The sequence below is a fragment of the Coenobita brevimanus genome, chromosome 51 (genome assembly GCF_032717465.1).
Source record: "Coenobita brevimanus isolate Jiangsu-jjx chromosome 51, ASM3271746v2, whole genome shotgun sequence".
Taxonomy (NCBI): domain Eukaryota; kingdom Metazoa; phylum Arthropoda; class Malacostraca; order Decapoda; family Coenobitidae; genus Coenobita; species Coenobita brevimanus.
Genome location: NC_137004.1, coordinates 5741393 through 5756972, shown reverse-complemented (window position 1 = coordinate 5756972; position 15580 = coordinate 5741393). Strand labels below are relative to the sequence as shown.

At 42.0% G+C, this 15580-nt stretch overlaps 1 protein-coding gene across 1 annotated transcript in view; it reads right to left on the bottom strand.

The window, feature by feature from the left end:
- Positions 1-4570, bottom strand: part of LOC145400296 (multidrug resistance-associated protein 1-like) — a 164936-nt gene extending 160366 nt beyond the window's left edge. Inside the window, exons 1-4 of the mRNA XM_080272854.1 lie at positions 4478-4570; positions 4054-4230; positions 3016-3141; positions 1178-1315 (exon numbers count right to left, since the gene is read on the bottom strand). Coding sequence (XP_080128980.1) covers positions 1178-1315; positions 3016-3141; positions 4054-4230; positions 4478-4570 — 534 coding nt within the window. The remainder of the gene's footprint in view (positions 1-1177; positions 1316-3015; positions 3142-4053; positions 4231-4477) is intronic.
- Between the last annotated feature and the right edge of the window lie 11010 nt (positions 4571-15580).

Below are 15580 nucleotides of genomic sequence, written 5' to 3'. Positions count from 1 at the left end.
GGCTGACCTTGTGGTGCTCCAATCCTTGCTCATTTTCCTCTTTTTCCTCAGCTTTCTGATCTTCCTCTATCATACCCTCCACATTCTTGTCAACAACTGTCTAAACAACCATTCTTAGGGTTGTAGCTAGCAAAATACAGCTATTGTGTCAGTTATTATTGTTATTGCATCAGTGTTATTATTTTATGTACTGTGTATGTTAGTTATGTTGGCATAGGCAGCATACATTCCAGAATGCTCTAGATTATCGGAATAATTGCCGGACAATATTGGAGAATTCGGGCAAAGTATGGTAACAGTCCAGAGAATGGTATGTGGGGCCGGACTTTTCCCATTCCCAGACTGGTCTACCCCCCTTTCAGTCTGGCAAATCGAGGGTCGAGTGTGTATATATATATATATATATATATATATACTGTATATGTATATATATTTATAGTTTATTCAAGAAATGGAAAATGTGAGTACATTTAAGTATTTAGGTTGTGTGATGAGTAAGCATGGAAGTTTGGAGGGTGAAGTGCTTGAAAGGGTACAACAAGGAAGAAAAGTAGCTGGTTCCCTGAAAGCAGTGATAAAAAACAGAGAAGTGAGTATGGAAGTGAAAAAGTTACTACATGACAGTAATTGTGATACCAACCCTAACTTATGGAAGTGAAGCTTGGACCCTGTTGGAGGGACAGAAGTCAAGAGTGAGAGCAGTGGAAATGAGTTATTTGAGAGGAACATGTGGAGTCACATGGAGAGAGAGATACTGACAAATGAGGATGTGAAGGAGTGTTGTGGTGTGGATGTGGATGTTATTGGAAGCATTAGGAGAAACTCACTGAAGTGGTTTGGCCATGTGGAGGGGATGGAGAGTGAGACACTGACAAGGAGAGTATATGTGAGTGAGGTGGAGGGGGAGAGAGGGAGGGGGAGGCCAAGGATGAGATGGAGGGATGGAATGGAGAGGTATATGAGAGATGGGTGTGTGAGCTGGAAGCAGGTCAGAGAAATGCAGGGGACAGGGCGACATGGAGGCGATTTGTTTGTGGCCACCCCTATGGGACTGAGGTGTCTGGCAACAGATAGATACAGTTGAGAGATTCAAGAAAAAGAATAAATGTACCTCTATATCTACAGCATGGAAAGGCTGAGCAGTGCATATTACTGAGGAACTCAGTGAATTACTTACATGCAAGGAGTTCGGGGTAAGATATGAGATAAACTCCGGGAGACCACATAGACAAAGCAGCAGCCAGAATGCAAAAAGATTTCCTGAACTCTGCATCCCTCGCACTCGACCAACTAGAACAAACATACAATGCAGCGCCTGTGAAGAAATGTGGCTGATTACACTACTGAAGTTTAATAATAATAATATTAATAATATCACCATCAACTGGACCTCCTTTCCCACCCTAGGACAGGGTGAGGAGTAGAAACGTCAACAGCCTAAATATGCCCAATCCAATGGGCCACACTTCTATTCGCTCATCATTCAAACCTCCGGAATCCTGGCTCTATCTGATACACCAAAAACATTCACCACATTCTGTAGCTTCACATAAATGTATCCAACAAAGTCAGTATTAATAACAATAATAAATAATAATACAATTATGACTGATCTTTTATTTCTCATAAGTGCCACTTATTACTGGTACTAGCTCTCAAAACCTCAAGATTACATGACTATCAATTCATAAGTGGCAATACATCAAAGTAGCAGCCCGTTAAATCCTAATAGTTTCATTCACCAAAGTGTGATATCTACGAGAGGATCATTAGGATCATTAGTTTTTGAGAGGAGAAAAGATGTCATTTTTTGTCGACTCCAATGAATATCTACGAGAGGATCATTAGGATCATTAGTTTTTGAGAGGAGAAAAGATGTCATTTTTTGTCGACTCCAATGAGGCAGAAATGTTTTACAGATACGGGTATCTTATTAAATAATCTGGAGGCTGTAAGAGGAATCTGAAGCACAAGGTCACTCCCTACTGCTCAAGTTCGCTCAAGATGTTGGGGGTCATTGCTTATAAACAAAGCACAATACACCTTCTGTTTGCCTGATTCACATTTTATGCAACAACAGAAACCTCTACCCCAGCCCCATTTTTACAGATAAAGATTCCATTTAAATAGCGAAAATCCTGGATGACCTTCCATTTTTTGCTCACTGACATTCAAAATACCCACAGGGTGATGTGGCTGTCACGTGCCACTGAAGTCTTGGCTGTGGCACATGTGCAGCCTAAATCCTTCACACTCAACTGCCAGGCCATTGTTCTGCATCCTTGATTCTGAATGTCAAAATCCTTTAAAATCCGGCTGTCATACTAAGAAATACTGGGTAAATGCAGTAATAAAATACTGCCTAAGATCCAAAATCCCCAAGGGTAAACCATGGGCACTAAGTCTGGATAAGAAATGTAAAATTCTTAGATGCCTTGAGAGCACACAGTGAGTGACAGACATAGCAAATGACTATGGGTTTTCATATTTCCATTTGTGAAGCCACTTTTTATGCCCACAGTAGCCAGGCAAACAGAGGTTCTATCCATCCATCCATCCATCCATCATGCAATCCTACATCGGAGTGTAGGAGCCCGAGGCTAGGCAGTTGGTCCCGACATTTAAAATGAGTGAAAATTGTACTGTAATTCTAGAATGCAAGGATAAAGGAGATTAATCTATCAATCAATTGCCAGGTACTCTAATCCCACAAGAGGTGGCCACAAATGAATCACATCCATGTGACTCTGTCCTTTGCCATCTGGCTGCCCTCTCTCCAACTCACTCCACCTTCTCTCATCCACCACACACCCCTACCCTTGGCCTTCTGCTCTCATTCTAGAATTGTATCCTTGAAACACAGTCCAATTTCATTACAGCAACATTTAAAAAATTATTTGCACACATATGACCTTTGAGCAACAATACATCTCAGATAAATGTCACTGGTTATAACACTGCCAATGAGCAAAAGCTGTAAAAGTACAATCAATTTAATGATAACAGTCAACTTACAAATGTGCTGCCCAGGACAAAAGGTGTAGCAAAGTGCACCCCATAAAACTCCTCTCCAACTCTCCACTGGTGTACTGCATAAAAGAGGTCCACCAGTTGTAGCACCAGTAACAGTACTGATCCAACCTGAAACACAACACTAGAATAAAGGTTTGGTTAAATACCATCAGTAGCCTAAGCAGTAGAACCTACATGTAAAGTAAATCCTTTCTGTAACTTGAGTGTTCTGTTTTAAATACCTTTTACAATTTCTGTACTGATCTCACTTATAATGACCACGATGCTTTATCCATCCATCATCCAATCTTACGTTGTCCCATGAGGAGCGTAGGAGCCCGGGGCTAGACAGTTGGTCCCGACATTTAAGATGAGTGACCAGCCTCACTCATCCCTGAGTGGCATTACATGAGCAATGTTAAAAAAAAAAAAAAAAAAAAAAAAAAAAAAAAAATCCATCCATCATCTATTCCTGTGTTGCCAGCAGCCTGGAGCTAGGTAAGTTGATCCTAACATTTAAGAAGAGAGGGACCAGCCTCACTCATCCCTGAGTGGCATTACATGAGCAACCAACCACCCCTTGATGGGGGGGGGGGGTAGTTAAGCAAACTGCTAAATGTAATACCCTAAGATGTGATTCCTTACAGGCATTTGCATGAGTCTAATCCAGGAAATTTTTTTCTGTTGAACAATCAATTCTGACATAGCAAAGTATGCCACTGCAATGAACCACTATACCCATAAAAATAAGCATTCAAAGTTAGGATACAGGAAAATGAATGGGCACATAAGGTTCACAGTTCCTCATGCTAACTACTTAACCACTGTTGGAAAAAAAAAAAAAAGCGGGAAACAATAAAAATATAATAGGACTTGACAGTTTGAATATTCCTTCCACTAAGAGCTCTGAACAGCGTCAAGTGGTGTCGGTGCCTAATGTAAAGTACAGTACACATTTGTTTGGTTAAAGCTTATGAATATGCTGACCAAAAATAAACTTTCCCACAAGATCATACACAGGTACACAAATTACTTTCTTACAATCTTGGAGACATTAAGCCAGGTCCAAGGGATGTGACGGTCAAGGCTAGTAAGCAATGAATGTGCCTCCAAGGGTGCCAGAAGCCACAGCAGCCCACAGGGCAACCAAACCAGCACTGTCTTCTCAAAACATGGTGTCAGCTCTGGAGTGTTTGTGTTCCACGTTAGATTGGAATTCTGCAGGAGAATAAATATAAAATTAAGCTATGGTATGTGCTCAATCCAAATTTTTATGGAATTGTTCCTGAATTAACAATACTACTGGAACATGTAATACTATGTCCCCACCTAAACATTTCCAGCTCATCTCAACCATTTCTTTATTCACCCTGACACTTTCATTCTTGGAAAATATTCTGAAATATATCTTCAGTGCACAGAAAGCACTTACCTTACAAAAGCAATTTCCACAGGATACACTTACATAGATGTCCCAGCCCCACAGCCCACCATCTTCTTGTCCATCCCAGCCATTCCCAGCCCCAGTGCCCACCACCTTCTTATCCATCCCAGCCATTCTCTTGTTCATCATTCACTTTTCTTAACCTCATCCTTTCATGCACTCATGATGTGACACATAGCATGTGATCAATGAATGTGCTTGTTTTCCATGGATATGTGGTAAGTGGGAGCACTCACCATCCACTCACTTGATGTACTGTAGTGCTGCTCTTGGGTGTCTGCCCTTTCCTCTCCTCCATCCTTCTTTCCTTCCATCCTCTTCTGTCTTTCTTTCCTTTATTCTTTCCTTGTCCTTCTGCCTACGAGTGACTTTACACTCCCTCTTTTGTCTTTCTTTCCTTCATTCTTTCCTCTTCCTTCTCCTCTGGGTGACTCTACACTCAGTGACAAGCCAAATGGTTTCCTGTACACCAGGAAACCATTTACTGTACTATGCTCACTGGTAACCATATAACCAAATTTTGGTGCCTGGTGGTTATTAATTAAGGCACTCCAATCGGATTGAGCCACTGAAGGTTTATATCAAAGGGATGGTTGGGGTTTATTGCTCATGTAATGCCCCTCAGGGATGAGTGAGGTTTGTCACTCTCATCTTAAATGTCAGGACCAACTGCCTAGCCCTGGGCTCCTAAGCTCCTCATGCAGCAACGTAGGATTGGATGATGGATGGATGGAATTATTAGTTTTGTTCTAACACATGATATGTGTTTGTTGCAAAAATTTTATTTTGATATTTTGTGAGGAATGACTTCCAGGGCATATTCGATCTTAACTTGGGCATTCGTATCATTTCATCGTACATTCATATTTATAAAGGATCAAACAAGCTTGCATGCATCAACATTGGTCACCTAATTGCGGCTCTCCATGCTGCTCGAACTCTACTCTTGGCATCCTTTGTCCCCCACTTTGGAATCTTTCTGCCTTAACCCTGGCATTCTCTGGTCCTAACCTTGGAATCCTTTACCCCTAACCTTGGCATCCTTTGGCTTTAACATTAGCATCGTTCAGCCCTACCCTTAGCATCCTTTGGTCCTAACCTTGACAATATTTGCCCCTAACATTGGTATCTTTTGGTCCTCATCTTGGCATCCTTACAACTTAACCTTGGCAGTCCTTAGTCCCAACCATTGCATCACAATAAGGGATAATAATGTGAACCTATGGTAACCTATTCTACTGGTGCACCTTTTCTAGGCAACTAATAACCAAAAAAGTGTGTTAAAATTTCTTAAACTAGTCTATGTATATAAAGGGTAAGACTAGTAAATAACATGTTTCAGTTCATAATGTTTAGTAGTGAAACTATGTTTCTGATGGATCTTCATGTAATATATGTGATTCTGCTCTTCATTTCCATTAAACATTCTACAAGTATAATTTATGACATGCTATTTTAAGAATTAACTTACCCTAAACTATTACGAGCAGCTGATGACAGGATATTTCAATCATTATCCTATTATAGCCTACACAAACTAGGTCTTACCAGTGATGGTCTCTGAATTAAAAATGATAATAATAATAATAAAATAAACATCTGAAAGCGAGTGCTTAGCAGCAATACCAATGTGGGGGAGTGCATACCAGACTGTGGATGGAGATGGAAAATCTTCACTCATTATTTAGTACCTTATGCACTAAATACACGGGGAGACAGGCTTACAAGTGAGGAAGTGCAGGAGCATTGTGGCATGGATGTGACAGAAACATTAGGAGAAATACACTGAAATGTTTTGGCCATGTGGAAAGGATTGAAAGCGAGAGACATGAGAAGTGTATTTAAGTGAGGTGGAAGGGGGTAGGGGGAGGTGGAAGCCAAGGATGAGATGGAGGAAAGGAGTGGAAAGGCATACGAGGGGGATGTGAGCCGGATGGAGGGCAGTGAAATCGTGGGGGACAGAGGGACATGGCAGCGATTTGTTTGCGGCCACCCCTTAAGGGATTAAGGCGTCTCGTTATACCGTAGATGGATAGACAGAGACTAAATAAAGCAGCTGAGACAAAAAACTTAACTGGTTAGACAATGTCAAAACACGTACCAGTATCTAAACTGAAACTTGACATTAAGCCATTCAAGACGTCAAAACATCAAAACATAAAACTAAACTGAAACCTGACATTACCTCAAACAAGGTAATATCACGATTCTAAAGCCATCTATCTACAGTCAGATGCCAGAATCCTGAAGGTGGCTACAAACAAATTGCCCCATGTTCCCCCTGCCTTCTACCACTGGTTGTCCTCCCTCCAACTCAAACCCTCTCTCTCACACACATCTCCACTCCATCCCTCCATCTCATCCTCAGTCTCCCCTTCCCCCTCCCCCCTCCAACTCACATACACTTTTCTAGTCATTCTCTCATTCTCCATCCTTTCTGCATGGCCAAACCATGTCACAATATTTATCCTAATGCTTCCAAACACATCTACAGTACATCAACACCACAATGCTCCTTCACTTCTATATTTGTCCATCTCTTGATGTAACTGGAATCCAAAAACAAACATTAGCTACATCAACTTCATTAACGTCAATAAATACCATACAAAGCCACTCACTCACATCTCAATGAAATATCTGGAAATGGAAAATATTCCAAAGATACTACTGATCAGAGCTGGGCACTTCCACAATCACTTCCGCTAACCACAAATTCCACAATTGCGGAAGTGTGTTTTTGTTTGCAGATTTGTGTTTGCGACAAATTCTAAGCAAATTCGTGCTTTTGCGCTTGCAGAAGCACTTCCACAAACGCAAATCTGCCTATGAACATCTACATGGCTTAACCCAGCAGGCAGCGTCTGGGCGAGTTGCCGGCTCGCTGGAGCTGCCCACCACTCCCGTATCATTGCCATACATACAATAAATATTGTACAATAATCACTCTAATATCCGGACGCCCAATAACCGAACATCCCCACTACCCGGACATAATCGTCCTGGGATCCAACATTCCCAAAATGGTCCGAAAACCCAAAAAGATTAAAAAAAAAAAAAAAGAAAAAGATTTTTTTCCCGTCCGTAATTTGAACTTACCGCGCACACCGCGGGAGAGCATTGTTTTGGCGCATCATTCCTCCGACGTCCGATAGAGCGCCACTGCATCCTCCCCACTTCCCGCCTGTCTCTCACCGCGAGTGTACGCTCCTCGTAATGGCTGCCCACGTGATCGCTTTTGTGGTAGTGCCCTACCTGCTGCAGGGCCTCCTGCTGCTCTCGGGCCTCCTCTTAGTGTGTGTGATGATGGCCCCGCCACCTGAGAAAAGGAAGAGAGTGGTGTTGACTCTGGAGAAGAAGAGGGAGATATTGGAGAAAGTGGATGCGGGTTGGTCTTCTTCCCGCATTCTTCGCGAGTTCAACCTGGCGCGATCTACTTTGTTCGATATCAAGAGGTCCCGAGACAAACTCATGCAGTACACGGCTGACTTCTCGTCGAGAAGCAAACTCAACGTGGAAAGGAAGGTTATGTTTACCCCCAAGTTTGCAGAAATCGACCGATCCACGTTGATTTGGTATCGACAGCAATGTGCTGCTGGTGTGATGGTACGTGGAACAGAGCTGAAGGCTGCTGCTGAGAAGTTCGCCAGGCTTCACGACGCCCTAGACTTCAAGGCATCCGAGGGTTGGCTCTTCGTGTTCAAGTTGCGACATGGCCTTACCAACTGTAAAGCACATGGCGAAGCATTGGACGCTAACGAGGATGGAGTTGACGAGTTTCGGCACAAGGTGAAAGGCTTGATCGACAGGGAGGGCCTAACTCTCGGTCAAGTCTACAACGCTGACGAAACTGGCCTATTCTATCGCTCACTGCCAACGAACACTCTAGCCGAGGAGACGGAGAAGCGTGTACCTGGCCGCAAGCTTTCCAAGGAACGGATATCTTCTTTGTGTTGTGCCAGTGCTAACGGCATGCACCGGCTTAAGCCCGTTGTTGTTGGCCATGCAAAGCAGCCTCGGTGCCTTTGTGGGGTGATTGATGTCCTTCCTGTCGTCTGGTACCATTCTTTGAAGGCATGGTTCACAGCTGTGATCTTCAAAGACTGGTTTCACCATCACTTCGTCAAGGAGGTCATCCATTACCAGATGAAGACACTGGGAATCCCGCACGACCAGGTAAAGGCTCTCCTTCTACTCGACAATGCACCTGCCCACCCGTGCGACAAGGACTTGGTTGCTGAAAATGGCCGTATTAGGTGCATGTTTCTGCCACCTAATATGACTGCTCTCATTCAACCAATGGACCAAGGAGTGATTGTGGCAACAAAGCGCCTATACCGTTGGAAGTTCCTGGACGAGGTGATGGTTGTTCTCGAGGACGAGGACGAGCGCAGGAAGGGACGGGACACACGAGGCAAGCGGACTTTGGAAAACCTTCGCTGCTACAACATCAAGTCTGTGCTGTACAACTGGGCTAGTGCATGGAAGGAAGTCCCTGTGAAAACTCTTGAAAATGGTTGGTCTCGTCTGCTTCTCGGAACGGATGTGGAGTACGATTTTCTAGGGTTTGACGTGGATGATTTCCATGCACGGCTACATACGCACGGCGACGATGTAGATGTGGACGATGTTCGTGAGTGGTTGGATGACGACGAGGGCGATCCTGGGTATCAGACGTTGTCTGATATCGAGATCGCGTCTTCGGTTGCTGGTGTCAGTACCAAACTTGAAGATTCCGACACTGAAGGTGACGATGATGCGGACTCCTCTCAGCAGGACACTACTCCAGCCATCCCCAAGCTGAGCGCACTCCGGGAACATCTAGAGTTCGTCCTAGACTACCTGGAACACCCGGACTGCGACAGGGAGATGGGGCCCTCGGGACTCATGGAGGAAGTGCGTGCTTTCAGGCAGCGCATCATCAATCGTCAGAATCGTCGGTCATTGCGTCAATCAACCATTGACAGTTTTTTCAGGCCCGTGACCCCCGCTGTGCCCAGCCCTGGCTCCACTCCGTTGCCTCCCCAAGACAGGCCCTCATGCTCCGAGCCACAGCCCAGAACATCAGCCACGGTGGAGTCACCGCTCGACATGAGTTTGCGGCTTTCTTCAGAGTCCTCTGCAGTGGGTACGCCATCACCACGACCCAGCGATGCACCCCTAGGTCGCCTGCCAGTGATACTCTCGGACTCTGACAGTGAATAAACAGCAAGAACTTCTCCACTAGACCACACGGGAATTTTGAGTGTTGTGCAGTGAAAAAAACGGTGTGTTGTGTTAAGGATTTAAAGTTGTGAGAGAAAAGACTCAACAGGAAAAAAAATGTAACGTAAATAGACTTGTTTGTTTTGCCTTTGGAAAATTTTAAAAAATTGGGAAAAGTTAAAGTGCACCACTAAGTTACAATGGAGCATTATTTGGACAAAAGTGAACACTGTGAAGAGAATGGACTTCTGTGTGTTAATGACTAAGTTCAGTGCAAGACTTCAGGAACAGTGTACTGCAAGTGCTTCAGGAAATCGTTCTTACTGTCAAGAGTCCGAGAGGAGGCGGTTATTCATCGAGGTGGCCAGGGACTTGCTGTAAGTAGCCAGAATGTTTCATACTGTACTTTTTTCCCTACTATACTTACCTCATTTCACTCATTAATGTCCTTTATTGGTGTGAATAGGGTGTCAGTAGCTATGCATGTGCAGAAGGAATGTGTTTTTCTGAGTTAGGCTAGGTTAGGGTCCATAAGTACCAGAATGTTTATTAATGTATGAACATACTTCTAAACCCTCATTTTATGTTTCTTTTGCATTTATTTCAATCATTTATGTGCCTTATTGGTGTGATTTGGGTCTTAAATAGGTGCTATGCATGTCCAGAGGGAGTTGTACAGGTGTTTCTCTGAGTCAGGGTCCATAAGTACAAGTCCATAAGCTGGGGCCCAATATCCGGACAAAACCAATAACCGGACCTACCTATGGCTCTATTACGTCGGATATTGGAGTGATTACTGTATATATAAGATAAATTCACCTTTGGTACAATTTACAACAGCATTTTTCATTATCATACATTATGTATGACATTTTTACAATTCCTTCAAAAAGAATCAGAATCATCTCTTATTGATATTCACTGGCTTCATACCCAGCCCTCAGAAACAGAATGAAAAGGGGCTCCTGGCTTTTGGTTCCTTCTTCCTTGCATTAAAAAAAAATGGAGAGAGAGAGAGAGAGAATCAGAATCATCTCTTTTTGATATTCACTGGCTTCATATCCAGTTCTCAGAAACAGAATGAAAATGGGCTCCTGGCCTTTGGTTCCTTCTTCCTTGCATAAGAGAGAGAGAGAGAGAGAGAGAGAGAGAGATCTGAAACATCTCTTTTTGATATTCAATGGCTTCATACCCAGCTATCAGAAATGGAATGAAAATGGGCTCCTGGACTTTGGTTCCTTCTTCCTTGCATTAAAAAAAAAAAAAGAGGAGGAGGGGCAAACTCGTACTTGTGATTAAATAATAAAGCATCATCACAGCAAGTCATATTCTACTTTACATTGGAGATTCCTCACTACATTATTTTAATGATGTACTGTATGTGCTCTCTGGGAGGAGAGTAAGAAATATGAATCAAAAGATGAAAATCAGCAAGGATGTTTTTCTCCCCCCCCCCCAATAAAGAAAGAAAAATAAAAAGCCTAATTCAAGATCAATTTATTTTCCTGATTCGCAGACATTATAATGTATGACCGGTGCTACTGATGTAAACTACATTGATACTAGAAAGATTTGTTTAGCATAAAAGCCAATAACAAGATGAAATGTGCAAAGATGTGCTACAAAGCCTCCCAGTCCACCTAGAATATGACCTTTAGTCTAAATTTCAAATATGTCAAATTTATAACATTGCCAACGCCAGTACTGTATTTCAATCTCAACAAAAATCATTTGGTAGATAAATAACAGATTAAAACAAGAAACATACGAAATGAAACTGAACACAATCTTACCATTTTTCTTACCAGACAACTACCATTCTCAATGTGGTACAGTATCAATATAGATAGACAGACAGATACCTGTATATATACTGTATGTTGTTGTCTCAGTTGTTGGAGGGGGAGTGAGGACTGAGGAGGTTAGAGACGAGGAATAGAAGTGGACTGGTGTGTCAACTTGTCAAGTGTGAGCTGTGAAGTGTAATAATTTACAGTCGTCACCTATGGCGTGTGCTTCTATGGCACGGCTTTCTATGACACAGCAAGGTGCCAGACCCCCCCCCCCAAAAAAAAAAAAAAAAAAAAAATTAACCACGCGCATAAAATATACCTAAGGCGCAGGCAAATTCCCCTGGCAGCCGGAAAGCGAATCTCAGCCCTCGCCCGCCGTTCATTATTGTCATCGAAGGCAGGTACGTACAGTATTTTATGCCCTTAAAGCCTTTTATTATTTATTGTTTTGTGTTTCTGTGTAATACATTCATTGACTGATTGCTTGTGTGCATGTGCAAAGTGGGGAAAAATTGGGAAAAGTGGGACTTTGGGTGAATGTCCAGAACCATATTGCATTTTTCCCGTAGGTTTAGTTATTTGTGTGACGCAGTTTCCTATGACACGGGCGCAGTCCAATTAACTGCGCCATGGCGACTTGACTGTAATTCATTTATATACAATAGTGAAGGATTTACCCTTGTTTTGTAGGAAAACAGTCTAATATACTGATAATTATTGAAATACTGTATATATTTTAGTTTTACTATAATTTTATATATCCCATTCATTACTTTAAACAATTTTCAAACTTCATAGTCAACTATTGTTAGTCAGAATTGAGTGAATAAAGATAAACAGTAACTGTAGTGGATGAGTAACTTGATTATGGAAAATATCATCCTAATCTTAATATAATCCTCTAATGGCATCCAGAATAAAATGATGCTGATGCCGTGGTAATGAAAGGGATAAAAATGGTTTGTGTTTTTGCATTTGCAGAACGGCAAATTTCAAGACTTTTGTGTATCTGCTGTTGCAAAAAGCAGTTTTTTTAGTTTGGGAATTTGCATTGCAGAACTGAATTTACATTTGCAGTGCCCAACTCTGCTACTGATCACCGACTTAATCATCTATGAAAGGTACATTTATTATAGTTTTCAAATTACGTGCAGAATGTACTTAACATTTTTATGGGTTGTAAAATACTCAGAAAGTTACTGTATATGTGGCATATACAATGTGATTTTTCAGTCAGCCAACTGTGCTAGCCATCTCCATTCTTTCACGGTTCATGTCTTTGTTTCAAACTGGATTGAATCAACTGAGAACTCCAGTCTCTACTAATGCCTAGTTAGAGATGGATGGGTTTTACTCTTCCCCTTCTATATACAGTACAGTGATCACATATGAGAAATAGTGATGGTGACATCCTGTTAATTTTCTGAATTTTCAGCGTAACTTTTTTTTTTATGGGCAGTTACTCTTGTGCTGCTCATAAGATGCAGCATGCAGTTTACGTACATGCTTGAACCATGCCATGTAAGCCTGTAATAAATACTGATTCAATGCCACTCTACAGATTATTATTTAGGGGCTGGTACTAGAGATGTACAGTACCAATGTATCGGTATCGGTGGTATTGGCCCATTTTTAGAGTATCGGAATCGGAACTGGTATCGGCTGATTTTCTGCTGACACTACCAATACTTAAAAGGAATCTAGTGCGTAGCATATCACTCACTGGACGTTATATTATTAAATTTACAGGGATGAAAAATACATCACTGCCAATAATGAATCAAAGTAATGCGAGTATAAAGGCTGGGGAAAGGTTGGGAGGAGGAGGGAGGTGAGAAGACAGGATGAAATCAGTAGGATGGAAGTTGTGGAAGCAATGAAGAAAGTCAAAATGGGGAAAGCCCCAGGAATTGATGGCATGTATGGTGAAATGCTTGAAGCATGGGGCTGAGATAGTACGGTAGTAGAATGGATGTGGAAGATATGCAAATTAGCCTGGGAGGAAGGTAGAGTCCCAGAGGATTGGAAGTCAGGTATAATTATTCCCTTGTACAAAGGAAAGGGGGAAAAAGAAGTGTGTGGTAATCATAAGGCATTTGTCTTCTTAGTTTAATAGGAAATGTATACGGTAGGATCCTTCCTGACAGAGTTTGGGAAATAACAGAGGAATTAGTTGGAGAAGAACAGGGAGGCTTTAGGAAGGGAAGACGTTGTTTAGATCTGATACCATATTCATTCTTACATCTTTAGTGGAAAAGATTCCAGAGAAGGAAAAGAAGTTGTATGCAGCCTTCATGGATTTGGAGAAAGCATATGACAGGGTGGATAGACAAGAATTGCGGAAAGTATTAAGAATATACGGAGTAGATGGGAAGCTGCTGAATGCTATGAAGACTATGTATGAGGGTACTAAAGCCGCGGTGCATGTGGATAGTGATCTGAGTGAGTTTTTCTATTTGAAGGTTGGGTTGAAACAGGGATGTGTCATGTCTCCATGATTGTTCAATCTGTGTATGGATGGGGTTATAAAAGAGATACAAGGAAGAGCAGTGGATGCTGGAGTGGTCCTAATGAGAGAGGGTAGTGTTTGGAAACTCCCTGTACTGTTGTTTGCATTTGATATTATGTTGCTAAGTGAAGACGAAGGGGAGCTGCAAGGCTTGGTGGATGAGTTTGGGAGAGTGTGTACGAAACAACAGAATCTAAAGGTGAATGTAGGGAAGAATAAAGTTAAGGTCTTCGAGAAAGGTGAAGTCAGTGAATGTACAGTGAGGCTGGATGATGAGGAAATGGAAAATGTGAGTACGTTTAAGTACTTGGGTAGTGTGATGAGTAAGGATGGAAGTTTGGAGGGTGAAGTGCCTGAAAGGGTATGGTACAACAAGGAAGAAAGGTTGCTGGTTCCTTGAAGGCAGTGATAAGAAACAGAGAAGTGAGCATGGAAGTGAGAAAGATACTACATGACAGTATTGTGATACCAACTCTAAAGTATGGAAGTGAAGCTTGGACCTTGTTGGAGGGACACAAGTCAAGAGTGAGAGCAGTGGAAATGTTATTTGAGAGGAGTCTGTAGACTCACAAGGAGAGACAGACTGACAAATGAGGATGTGAAGGAGCACTGTGGTGTGGATGTGGATGTGATAGGAAGCATTAGGAGAAACACACTGAGGTGGTTTGGCCATGTGGAGAGGATGGAGAGTGAGAGACTGATGAGGAGAGTGTATGTGAGTGAGGTCGAGGGGGAGAGAGGGAGGGGAAGGCCAAGGATGAGATGGAGGGATGGAGTGGAGAGGTATATGAGAGAGGGGTGTGTGAACTGGGAGCAGAGCAGTGACAGGGTGACGCGAAGGCGATTTGTTTGTGGCTATCCTGTATAAGGGATTACGGCGTCTGGCAATAGATATGAAGATTGTAATATCCAATTATTTAGTATCATATTATTTTGAGTACATGGTGCATAATAGTTTAATGACAAGCTTGAAAAAAAAAGAAAGTTGCACGAGTATGGGCAACAGCCTAATAGATTGGCCTCCAATGCACTGATATCAGTCCAGTTTTGTGGTATTGGTATTGGTCAAAATTTTGGTATCAGTACATCTCTAGCTGGTACTTTCATAATGGGAGATATTATTAGTGCAGTACAGTACATGAGGATTAAAAATGAACAAGCCCATTTTGTTATATAACGGAAATATAAAACACATACAGTACCAGTACTTTCCTTTGGACACCCAGTACTAAATTTTCAAGATTAATCTTTTTAACCCTTTAGGATGAAACTTTTCGCTGAGATGTCTATTAAATGAATGGTATTACACCATTCAAATTCAGCTAAGTCATGCAATTTCCCCATACTGTATACAGTATACAAATCAAAGGGTAGTGGTGAGGTTATAACAGTAGTAGCCTAATGAAGGGTTGCCAAGTATAACCTTAAAAAAAAAAATAAAAATAAATTAAAAATATATTAATAATCATGTTACTGCACAAGTCATGCATTCCCCTTGTACATCACCCTATAAAGATGGACCTTTAAAAAAAAAAACTATCATAGTTATTACAGTGGAAACTCCTAAATCATGCATACATAATATGCGGGAAATTACACGAAATTCATGGACGCAGC